This window comes from Mauremys mutica, chromosome 3 (assembly GCF_020497125.1).
Source record: "Mauremys mutica isolate MM-2020 ecotype Southern chromosome 3, ASM2049712v1, whole genome shotgun sequence".
NCBI classification, from domain to species: domain Eukaryota; kingdom Metazoa; phylum Chordata; order Testudines; family Geoemydidae; genus Mauremys; species Mauremys mutica.
The window spans coordinates 104,149,454-104,162,822 of NC_059074.1; the positions used below are offsets into that span (position 1 = coordinate 104,149,454).

At 39.3% G+C, this 13,369-nt stretch overlaps 1 protein-coding gene across 4 annotated transcripts in view; it reads right to left on the reverse strand.

Moving 5' to 3' along the window:
• Positions 1–13,369, reverse strand: part of MAP7 (microtubule associated protein 7) — a 197,567-nt gene that overhangs the window by 129,655 nt on the left and 54,543 nt on the right. The window contains exon 1 of one of the 4 annotated variants that reach the window (XM_045010041.1): positions 13,069–13,116. The exons of the other annotated variants lie outside the window; for them this stretch is intronic. Coding sequence (XP_044865976.1) covers positions 13,069–13,081 — 13 coding nt within the window. The 5' untranslated portion in view covers positions 13,082–13,116. Of the gene's footprint in view, positions 1–13,068; positions 13,117–13,369 lie in introns of those variants that run through there. 4 annotated transcript variants of the gene reach the window in all.

Sequence of the window (13,369 nt, forward strand, 5' to 3'; positions counted from 1 at the left end):
AAGAGGATCAGCACTGCCCCACATCCCATCTTTAGCCGAGGACAGTTGAGAAGGAACTGAGGATGGCGTGGGACACGCACGCTCAGGCAGACTTTAATGAGACTGCAAGACAGCAGTTGAGCGTGTATGTCCTGACCAGGCACTGCTACCAAAGATCTCCAATCAACGGCACCAGGATGCACCATCACCTGGAGTGGCGCACTCACAGGAACAGCACTCGAAGAAGAACTCTTGCATAGTCCCTCTTCAGAGGGAGAATCTCCCTGGGGCAGGGAGAACTAAACTAACTACAAAACACTAAAAGCATTAAAATATTAAACTATTAAAAAGTATTTACAAATTATATTCACAAGTTCATACTCCAGGAAAAATGATGTGGATACGGAGGACTCGGACTCAGGCCAGGCAGAGGTAAGAAGAAACTGGAGAGGTGTTGGTCCACATTGCCCTTTACACTCTCAGTTTGGAGTACACAGAGAACATCTGTGCACATGTGGACCAATGAACACTAGTTACTCAAAATTTCTGGACTCAGGTGCATGATGCACATGCGTACCCATGTGTGGCACACACATAGGGACCATCCTTTGAAAAAGAACTAGCTTTTCTCTGCAGGCCTGCATTGTTGGCTGCCTCCAACACTTGTTTGTTTGAATCACAGACCACTGACATCATTTTGATCTCTTGGGTGGGGGTGGGGAGGATCATCTTTTCTCTTAATTCCTTTACACTTAACATCAGAATCCTCATGATAGTACTGAGATCGGGGATAATGATTTGCAGCTTAAACTGTGCTTTAGTGATTGATCTGTTTCTACAGAAAAGTCTGTTCTAGAAAACTGGTAACTATTGAGCTGTAAGACACTAATTTATTATGGGTGGCACAGGTAGCAATACCCATAGTTAATGTTGCTTAAAAAATTCAGAATCAAGCATTTAATATTTCAGCTCAAATGGATAAAGTTTGGCAATGTGATAGGCAACCGAAAACATGATCTATAATGGAAAGTGTTGGGCAACCTTAACTATAGGGAGAGCTATAGACTATTCATCAGTTAGAAGTTATCTAATTGTTTCCTGGGTTTACAACACTACCAAGCAGTCCTATTTTTCATAATATGATAAGGGGGAGAAATCTGCTACAAGTTAGTAAGGCAGAAAGAGAACAGGACTATGCTGATGCCAATAGACTGAAGGTTAGAAATTCTGGTCTCCATTATATAGTGGGAAGGGATAGCTCAGTGGTTTGAGCATTGGCCTGCTAAACCCAGGGTTATGAGCTCAATCCTCAAGAGGGCCACTTAAGGATCTGGAGCCAAATCAGTACTTGATCCTGCTAGTGAAGGCAGGGGGCTGGACTCAATGACCTTTCAGGGTCCCTTCCAGCTCTGTGAGATAGGTATATCTCCATTTATTATTATATCAACAATAATCCAGAATAACTCCACTAGCAGGTATAACTGAGAAAAGAATTGGGACCAAGACATGTAGAGATACTGCCTGTGAACACTAACCATCACCACATGAATTTGCTGGATTTAAAAAAAAATAAAAATAAAAATAAAAAAGATAAATGTTGGTTTTGGGTAGGTTAAAAAAAGAATCTTGGATAGCTTTTGTGCAGGGTTTGGAAAGGGAAAGATTGATATAGATCATCATGTGATGCAACTAACACAGCTGGGACCTCTCAGTGTAACAGCACTGGAAAATTACCATGTAAGGAAGAAGACAAAGGGAACCTACAATATTCATCATGGTCCCTGCTGAGAACTAGGTAAGATGTAGTTGATATAGTTTAAGGAATTGATTGTAGCTGTCAAAGGAAAATAGAAAATTGGAGACCACCCTGCTTGATGCAGTGATTTAGACTGAAGGTCCCATCCAACACTGCCTGTGATAAATAGTGGACTACAAGCATAGCACGTCAAGAGTCGAAAGGACATGAACATTTTTTGTCCCACCTCATGCTGTAGGATAACACTCATCTGGGGAACATCAAGTCAGATTGGGGAAGAAAAATGGTGGCGCTTAAGAAAATAAAATATATTTTATAATTATTTGCTGACAATGAAATGCACTGTTCAAAAAGCATAGAAACACTATGTAAAATGAAGCAGCAAAGAATCCTGTGGCACCTTATAGACTAACAGACGTTTTAGTCTATAAGGTGCCACAGGATTCTTTGCTGCTTCTACAGAACCAGACTAACACGGCTACCCCTCTGATACTTGATATGTAAAATGAATGGTTCTCGGGGTAACGACCATCTGTGTTTGTACAACACTTTAGCACAGTGGGTTCTGATCCGTGTTTAGGGACTCTAGATGCTACCACATGGTGGTGGTGGTGGTAAAGAATTGTTGACAAGAAAAACATTAACACTATGTCTAACTGAAGACCAAAAGCAAAAGAAAACAAGAATACATTACCGCGCTGTAAGCATATTACATAAGGAAACAGAATTGTGGATATTTGCCTCAAAGATACCCTAAAATAGTTTTTAAAAGTTGCTGGATATAATAGGAACAGAATTTGACTTGGAAAACATATAAAATAAACTTTTTAAAAATTCTATATATTATCAGCCCTCTAAGAAAAACACCTTTCATTAACATCTTGTGCCTAAATCATCTGTGAGCTTGTAAACTTGATAATATAGTAGTACACATTCTGGTACATTGGACACAAACTGAAAATATTACATATTAAACTGTGAGTCAGTTGGCATGACTCCACAGATATATGAGCAAATGTACTCTAATGACGTTTGATGCACAGTCATGGACCCTTGAAATTTAATCAAATCCATTATTCCTTTTAAGTGTACATAATTTAATCTATTAGGATGCAAAAATTGTGGTACCTGAAAGGATACAGGAATCTACCAATCTCAGTCCTCTCTCTTTTCAGGAACACTCACAATCTGTGTGAAACTAGGAATTTAGCATGCCAAGTGTCATTAACTGACCAGAGCTTTCTATGCAACATGGGTAAAGCAGATTTGGGCTAATACACCAGCAGACTCACCATAAAGCTGATATTTCCAGCCCTGGGAGCATCACCTCTGTAGAAGGAAGATCTTCTTGTGACACGGAGTCAACACAGAGACTCCAACACCATCGCTCTTCTTAATACTAGCGTTGGGGGCATGATTGGAGAAAGAATAGCTTGTGTAAGTTAGAAGAGCCCATGGGCTATTCTAACATGTCGTATGGGGTGTGGCTCTGCCTATAGCAGTCCTAAGATTGGAGAAATAGAAATGTACTTTATGCCATAGTTGCATCTCTCCCCACAATTTTGTTCTGCGTTTCCCAGCCACAGCCAAGGAGGTAGCCCAATACATTTTCCCAATTTCCAAGCTTAAGAAATGAAGAAGTTTGCCAAGTTTTCAGCATGCCACACTGCTACGAACATGTAGATCCAAAAAACCCCTGATGAATTAATTTCTATAATCAATCAATCAATCATGCATGATGGTGTTGCAAGTGGTCAGACTAGAAAATCACATCGGTCCCCTCTAATAAAAGATAATACCGTGATGAGGGGGAACCTCTTGTTAGCTAACTTAAACAACGAGAAGTCCGGTTGCACCTTAGGGCTTGTCTACACTACCTGCCGGATCGGCTGGCAGTGATGAATCCAGCATGGGTCGATTCATCATATCTAGTCTAGACGTGATAAATCGACCCCTGCTGGATCCATCACTGCCCACCGATCCAGTGGGTAGTATAGACATACCCTTAATTATACAAAAAAAGCCTTTAATCCCAATAAACACAACCCAGCTAGAGACTGAGGACTTGTCTACACAGGGGGTAATGCACTCTACAGGGGTGCGATTTCCAAAGCACATTCACATGTTGCATATTAATTGGTTTGTGTAGAGCCTGCTGGTGTGCTTTAATATGGTGCTGTTTATAACTTGTTAAAGTGTACCAAGGAACCTTTAGTGCACACCAGCAGGATCTAAAGGTGCCCTATTGCACTCTAATTTAGTACGGTTTAAAACAGCACTACGTTACAGTGCACCAGCAGGGACTACACGGGCCAATCAATGCACACGTGAGTGTACTTTGGAAATCACACCCCTGTAGAGTGCATTAGCCCACTGTGTAGCCAAGCCCTCACTGAAAGGATAATGTTTTTACTGTAACACAGTTTAGCTGCAATGTAACTGGAAAAATATTCACAAGTCATGCCAACATACTGACACAAGTAAGTGCCCAGAATTGCACCAGTGAAATGTATTAGTTCCACAATGAAGCAAAACTATCAGACAGCAAAACAGTAAAAGAAAATCACTGAAGAAGATAGTTAAATAGTTAACTTTTTCAGTATTCATAATGTAGAATTTAATGTTTACCAATGTTTTGTGCCCCTGTACCAACCTCCTGTTTCGCTTAACTTTTTAAACCAGAAGAATAAGTGAAGGTTAAAGCAAGGAAAACAGGCTTTGGACCAGGCCCTTAAACTTTAAACAACAGTTTTAGTATGTTTCTACTAATTGTCAAAATGAGTAGAATTCTTCCTGGCAGAAAGGCAGAGTGAAAAACTATTTGAGGCCAAAGGACAGACTGATATGAAAAAGGCTACTTAAGTGTTTTTCAAAAAAAATTTCCCTAAACATTCAATAATACAGGGTTTAAAATGCCTTTTCTTTTTTATGTAAATAAAATGCTGATCAAATAAATAACAGCTTTAATGTAATATTAATATTTAATATGTAATGTTAATATTTGTCTGTTAAAGCACGTTAGATTAAAAGTAATAGGTATTTATTATTTTTATTAAACACTTAAAATGACTAACGAATATTGCACATCATAATTTGTTAACACATTCTGAATATAATAAAATGAAAAATCCCAAACCCTTTTTTCCCTCTCTTAGCTGTTTCGATTGCAATCATTTCCCTCTCTACATAAACCAACTGCAAGAGGTTCTAAATCTACTCTGGTTAAAAAGGCAGCCCATCAGCTAGCTGATTTCTCTCTCTCTCTTTTTTTTTTTTTTAAACAATGCTGTGCTTTGTAATGGAACATGACTCAGAAACTTACTGTCTCCTAGCAGCTGATCCAGGTTGGCGTCTTCCATCCCACTGTCCCCTCTAAACAAAATGTTAGAAAATGTTTGTGTTTATATTCCTCTTCTCCTTTTCTCTCTCTCACTCTTCTCTCTAAGCCAGGCAAGCTACCCCAAATAACAAGTGAAGACTGATTAATCACCTTAAGTATTGTCTCCTACACAGCTTGAAGGTCAGTCAGGGTAAAAGCAAAGGGTGACAAGACATACAACTCTACACCCCACTGTTTTCAAATAGCCACCTTGTTCACTGAACCAAGCTCAAACCAAGAAAAAGCTCTTTTCAAAATATGCAGTCAGGCTCAAATTGAAGGGGGTGGGGGGAGCCTGGTTGAGAAACAGTTGCTAAACCATCAACTCAGCATCAGGAGCAGTGAAAGAAACCTCATGTGGGGCCCCCAACACCAAGCTTGATGGTGTAATAAAAAAAGTACACATTTTAGTGCAGGTTTTTAAGGATTTCTCTGTATTCACATAAGAGTTGGCGAATATGTGATCTGCTTAATCTTTGTGCTTGTTAAAAGCTTCCGCAACAATTCACTGGTTTTATTGTTTGGCTGGTCAAGGAGATGATGACTGACCACATCTTTTTTTTAGCTACTGACATGGATGCTCTGAGCACGTTGTAGGGTCTGAGGCCAGCAATATAATAAAGTGCAGCAGCAATCCTGTTCATAAAACCGATCTGCCTCCAAAGTAGTTTCCTACGAGATTACATTTCAAATATGAGATTTCTAAGTTTTATGCTGCAAAATGATATTAAAGCTGCATTGAAGCTTTCATTTGTTTTTTAAAATATTAAACTGTGGGTGATCCTAAATCAGTAACTGAATATGGGTGGGATTTTCAAAAGCACTCAGCAAATGTCTAACTCTGGTCCCCTGGAAGCCAATAGTATCCACTGATTTCAGTGAGAACAATGTTAAGCCAACTCTGAGCACTTTTGAAAATCTTAACCTATGCCCTGGCCAACACTACAAACTTATGTCGGTAGAAGTATGTCGTTCAAGGGTGTCTCATCAACTGAAATCCCAGTTTACACAGTGTTATGTCAATGGGAGGGCTACACCTCTTGGGGATGTGGAGTACCCATGCCAATGGGAGAAAGCTCTCCTGTCAGCATAGGTAATAGCTTCACTTAGTGCTATGGCAGCCAGCCACGCTGCTACAGTGTGGTAAGTGTAGACAAGCCCTGCGTTTGCAGCCTTAAAAACGTACGGTTCCCCTCCTTGGAGCTGAATTCTTCTGTACCGCTCTGGGACAACTGGGATTAACCCCCCGAGATTCTGGCTGTGTACCAAATGACCAAGTTTAGAAACCACATTTAAATACATGCTTTAAAATCTATTGTGTTCCAATGGGCTTCCATCCTGGCTATCATGGATTTAGTCAAGCCCATTAGAGTGCCCCCGCAGGGCAAGACCTGCATTTGTGTTTTGTACAGTGCTGTAAAGATTGTCTGTGATTAATTAAAAATAGTTATGTTAATATCTCATTCCTATCTGTCCTCAAGACCCACTATTCAGTGATGCTTTTAGAAGCCAGGGTAAGACAACTTTTTATTAATTATTAGATAGATGATGAGAGAGAGACAGACAGACCCAGAGACAGCTATAGATACAAGCACAACTACAATTGATTGTATCCCTCCACGCCCCCACTAATAAATAGCCTGCATCTGAGACAGTGCCAAGAGTTGCCTTCCATTAGACAATAAAGTAGTTTACTGACTGATCTATTAGTTTATTTTCTGTCCCACCAGCATGAAGTCCTGTTTGTTACATACTTTTCTGGGTGTTACAGAGAAGCTTCTTTTTTCCTCTTACCATTCAGAGCTTCCTTTTTCCTCTTACACTTGCTTTGCTTGCACAGCAGCTCAGTGCAATGACCATCTGGAGCTGAACATCAGGAATTGTAATCTGGGCTCTGACTTAAGTGCTGTAAATATGGGCATGCTGCCAGGAAGAGACACTCTCTCCTTGGTGAGATAGGCAAAGTAGTGGGGGGGAAAATAAAACAAAATCAAAAAACAAATTCCATGTCACCAGGGCCGGAGCAAGGGCCACCTTGCGCCCCCCATCCAGCCCTGTGGCAGCTCCCCTCCGCCCTGAGGCACCCCCACGTGGCAGCTCCCCTCCCTGCCCTGAGGTGCCCCCCCCCGCAGCAGCTCCCCCGCCCCCCTCCTCCCCCCACAGCAGCTCCCCATCCCGGGAGTCGTGCAGCACCTCCCCACCCCAGCTCACCTCTGCTCTGCGTCCTCCCAGAGCACGCCACCCCCGCTCTAATTCTCCTCCCAGGCTTGTGGTGCCAAACAGCTGATTGGCACTGTAAACCTGGGAGGTGGGAGAAGTGGAGAAGCGACCGCGCGTTACGGGAGGAACCGGTGTAAAAAAAAATGGGGGCACCGCTTTTTGGCGCCCCCAAATCTTGGCACCCTAGGCAACCGCCTAGTTCGCCTTAATGGTAGCACCGGCCCTGCATGTCACATCACCACCATTTTTAAGGTTAAATCTAGTATGTGTCGACATGCTTGAAGAGCCAGAAAGAACAATCTGCCACTAAAGGTCCATGGAAACCCAAGTTTCTAAAGCAGTAGCAGAATCTTCAAAATATGTTCCTCTTCGAATCTGCTCCCCTAATATGTCCAATGATATCATAATTGTATCAGACTATGAAGCAGGAATATTTCCAGAATAGCAAACAATTTAATTTATATAGTGACTCTCTAAGAAGGAGACGAACTAAATGCAAGATGTTAGTGATAAACTCTCTGTTTTGCTATCTATATTTTCTAAATATTATTTGTAGGCATTGGAGCAAGAAACTTTCAGAACATTGAAATAGGCTTTATAGTAAGAGCCCTAGAAGACACCGATGATGAGAGCTACCAACTCTTCAAGAACTTCTGGGACTCATAATGAAGAGACTAGTTTAGTACTCTTAAAGTTTCTTCCTCTGCTTCCTACAGATAATGAACTTATCAATAACATTTCACTTTCCCCCCACATCTTGTCATGGAGGCAGTGGATACTTATTTATTATTACTGTCATCATAGAAAAAAGTGGAATCTATCTTGTAAGAGACCGTAACAACAAATATGTATGAAGAGATTTCCCCCCCACCGTGTCTGGTGGCAAGAAACTAGCAGACCAAAATACCAAGATGTCTTCATTTCTTAGCACTCAGGTAACATCAGCCTGTTGTCAGCTGTAGGTGATAAAGGACTGGCACAGCAATGAGAAAAAATAGTGAGGAACAGATGTGGATATCTGCAAGTGCTCCAGTCTTCTGACAGAGACCCAGCATTAGAGAAAAGTGCAGTTTGAATACACATGGGCAGTATCCAGTGAGACTATAACTGAACTGCAGAGTCTTGTGACTGTTGAATTATAAATAATTTTTCTTCAAAACTAGACATTCTATTATCATAGCACAGATTGTAGGACAATCATAACAGCTTTTTATAACTGCTACGTTTTAATACATTTCAGTACAGTAATGATGCATGTCTCAAAAAAGAGGGTTACTCTTGCATTTAGTCATGTTGGACTGAATTCATCTGCAGTTAACTCCACTGCATTTCACCAGAGATGAAACATACCTGCGGACTGACATACCTGTACACAGATTGCAGGGTTTAACGACTTGTCCTCAATCTCCCAGCCATAATTTGCTTTTGTTTCTTAAACTTATGCTGCTTTATTCTGGTTTTACCTTTTACCTTAAAACAAAACCCAAAAAACCCATAAATGCAGGAAACAAGCCCATTTAATTAATTTGTTCTTTCTCCCCTAAATGCCCAAAATATTGAATTATTTTGTTATCTGAGAATGTCAATGCATTGTCACCATCTCTAGACACACCAAATTAGCATATACAAGGAGCTAGCTGACTTCAATTATTTTTTTTAAAGTCAAAGTAGAGTCCAATACCACTCACAAAAGTATTTACCTGCCTCTTATAGCCTTTTTTTTTAAATCACAGTTCAAATTCTGCCCTCACGTATGTACTTGCCTAAGAGATTTAGATTTAAAGAATTTACCTCCATATCTTGCTCGCCTCACTTCATATGCTAAAAGGTGTGAGAACTTGCTACTGACTTCCATGCTGAAATTCTCTGAAAGCAGTTTACAGGTTAACACGTGAAGTATAGTTAATTCATTGACTGTGCAGAGAAATGGAACATCCACCTCAATGCAGTAGCTGTCCATACAAGCATTGCACATTACAACCTATTTTATTGGAAGAAAGAATAATTGCAGCCAAGACCCCACATTTATCTTGTATTTTTTAACTTCCACCATAGTCAGCGATACATCTCCATGACACTGCACTGTGGTGTCAACACTTGGAAAAGACCCAAATTGTAGTGTGGCATTTTAACCCATGATGATCATGTGGTTCATGAAGCTTATATAGATTCTGATGCTTCCCTCCCCCCACACACACACGATGTAGATATAGTAAAAATAGTTGTGGATGGTTTCAAATGCTTTTTCAACTACTTTTGGTTAAAAATATTATTACTGAACCTTGAAAGCCAAAGCCAAACACTCCCTTAATCCTTTGTGTTCATGGGTGTCCTCTGAGGTCCTTAAAAAGCTGAAATTCTAACCTTGTGAAAGTAGATCACATGCCTGCGTAGTAGCTATTTACTAAATACTTCCACCACCTCTAAAAAAAAATCCAAAAAAAATCTAGTCACTCACTAGTCACTGGATGAGCCTCATCCACTTCCAGGCTTTGATTTTAATGGAAGAACACTAACAGTTTCTAATAGAATACAACTTAAAATGCCATGCATGAAACACTGCAGATACTGCTCAGCTAATACTGAAACTGTCTGGTTATATTGGAACGAGGACAGGAGACACTGGATGTGGTTTAATTAGGCCACAACTTCATTATTAACTATCTGTTGTGAAGGCCAAAATCATAACTGGATTCAAAAAAGAATTTGATTAGTTCAATGGATAGTAACCAAGATGGTCAGATGCAACCCCATGCTCCTGGTGTCCCTTAACCTCTGACTGCCAGAAGCTGGGACTGGATGACAGAGGCTGGATCACTCAAAATTGCCCTGTTCTGTTCATTTCCTCTGAAGTGTCTCACATTGGCTGCCCTCAAAGACAAGATACTGGGCTAGATGGACCATTGATCTGACCCAGTATGGTCGTTCTTATAAGTGTGCACATTTCCTTTTGTAATTCTTTTACTGTCTGCAGAAATATTGTACATCTTTTACTGTCTAAAAAAATACAGCAATTTCAATTCACTTCAGATATATTTCCAGTACTTTTTCATTCTCTTATTATATACAGATTAAAAAACAGTTAAGTCATCCTGTTCCTGAAAGTACCCTGGACAGTGACAAAGTTACATTGACTGTTCTATTCAGATGTATGTTGGGGGAAAGGAAGTGTTATCCCCATTTTGCAGATGAGGAACTGACACAGAGTGTAAATGATTTGTCCATGGTCTCATGATTGTCTACATGGGCTTTTTTCCATTCTAGTAAAAATCTTGTCTACTTCCATGTACCTCTTGAACATTACTCAGTTCGTCTCATGAATACACTTCACTTTATAACCTCTCAGCTTTGATTGGTCACAATGCAAATACTAAAGGCAGCAGACTCTTTTGTTTTATAGAACCATACCTTACATACCCATGTCCCAGGCCATTATTCAAAATTTATACACAGACACCTCACAACTTGGCTAGAGAAAACACAGATCTGGTAAATATTTACAGGCTTCCTTGCAGCATGCAAAAATAGAGGTTACTCCAAATCTGTTTTTTCTTGCGTCATTTTACACAGCCTTCGTTTTCACAGCCTCAGTTTGCTTCCCAATAAAGAATTTTGATCACCATACATAAATTGACAGAAACCCGGAAGTCAGTATGATTGACATTTCCTAAGAGTAAGTGATACATGATTTCTTTTACACTCAGATCTCTCTTGCTGTTATTAACTATCACAAAACCCTTCAGATTGTCATATACTCATTACTCATATACTCATTATAACCATCACCAAAATCCTCTCGTGCTTACATATTTCCTTTTGTACAAACTGGTTCTCAAAACACACTGACCTTCCACATTCCACATAATTTGGATTAATTTTATTGCCATGTGTTTTAATTAGAAGTTAAAATCACTCTTTTTAAAAAAAAAAAAACTCACTGGCAAATTGTCTCAGCTTAAACATGCACCCAGTTTCCTCTGATCACCTATCTGTTTTCCTGCAATTCCATGAAGCCCTTATGCCCAAAAGCACTGTTTCTGATTTCATGTCCTTTCATGATATTAACGTATGCTTCCATTTCCACTTTGGAATTTTGCAACTAACAGATAATACAGCATTATCTGTGACATCAATATTGCAAGGGATTTCATCCGAAGAAGCGTTCAGTGGTGGTGCAGTGGATGAATACAATAGCTTTTCACATCTGAAAATCTGGATTAAATCAAAAATGAAAATGAGGTTCCTGGTCTTGGCCTACTTCCTAGGGGATGTTTGTTCACTTAATGATTCCACCCCCCCCCTCCCCCCCCACAAAATCTGGTATGATTTGCAGTCTATGATCAGGACTAGATTAGCAGGGTGCTGTAGCTGTGAGGAAAGAAAAAACTACCTAGAGCATGGCCTCTAACTGGTGCTATCCATCCCTTATTTTCAGGACCATTGCATTTCCTTTCTAATGAGCCTCATTTAAAAAAAAAATAATTCCAAGGAATATATCAGAATCATTAATCTGTAGCATTAAAGTTCAGTTTTTACTTTAGCAAGAACCATCTACCTTTAAAATACTTTTACAGCAACCCCAACATGGCGGGCAAGCTTTACTAATGCTAATCAGTATTTAAAATGGTTTCTTCCCAGCAGCATCCATAAAGTTACATGTGCCAGCCAACTAGTATCAATTCAGTTAGGCTATGTTACTGCTAAGCACATTAAATACAAATTATGGTGGAAAAATATTCTTAAAATGCACTATTATTTGTAAAAAGGCAATTATTATATTATTAATCAAGTTTATCACGGTAGTGCGTAGAGTGGGGCCTTGGCACTGCACAAAGAAGTGGGCAGTTCCTGCCCCGAAGAGCTTACAATCTAAATAGACAAGGCACTAATTAGCCAGGAATAAGCCTCCACAATGATGTTTTATACATTCTTTCATCAGTATTATTGCTAGAGGGCAACAGAGGAGAAGAAAACATTTCAATGTCGATCCTGTCACAGTTCTACATCCTAACCCCAAATCTATCAAATATGTTAGCAACCCCAAGCCCAGTCTGTATTGTAATAAAATTTTTTACAATAACCTAGCAGGTCTCATCATGCTCTGCTTTTCTTTGCATCTACCAGTCTTTCCAAATTTGCTTTAATTTAGGTCTGATCTTTTCAAAGTAAATTATTGTGTTGTTCTGAACAAGAAGAAACCTACAATATGTTCCTAGGGTACGGCCACTTGATTACAAAAAGTAGACTAGGCAAATAAAAACAGGTTTTAGGATAAAAGTACAACTTCAGTATTAAATAAGTTATTGAAAAAGTTATGCACATTAAATATTATATTATATAATACGATAAACTGTTAAAGTTGTTTAATATACCATTCTGTTTTTTTTAAATGAAGTTTTCCATTCAAATTACAAGACAAAACATCACTCCTTGCTGTCTCATATCACTGATAGCACAAAACCTGTGATTTGGTTATGTATTTTAGAAAAATCAAATCAACAGATGACTGGTGTAATTTGAAATAATTCTCCTACAAACTGATGCATTACATTAGACTCCAAACTAATACATTACATTAAACTCAGTAAACTTGATTAGGAAAGAAAAATGCAAGGGAAAGAGGCTAGCTGTCCATTTCCTTAATGTGGATAACAATATTTCCATTTCCAAACTTTAAAATTAGAAAAACATTTAAAGGAAATATCTCAAGGAACATGAAAAATGAGGTACTTACTTATTTTCTCCATTACAATGTATTCATGTGCATTTCAGAGTGTCTATCATAAATCCATTGCAAGATCCATATCAGAACACCTGCACGATTTTAACATTCCTCAGTTTTCACCTTATACTAAAAAAATATAAACCAGATTGGCAAACAAGCCATCCAAAAAGGAATGAAGAGGCTTTGTCAAATGTAAAGTTGAATGTGCAACTTCAGAAATGGCAAAAATATGTCCTAACACAATACAGTTTTGAGGTCAAATCTGACTCGCTCTTACAATTTCAGGCCCAACTTCCGATCAAAATGGAGT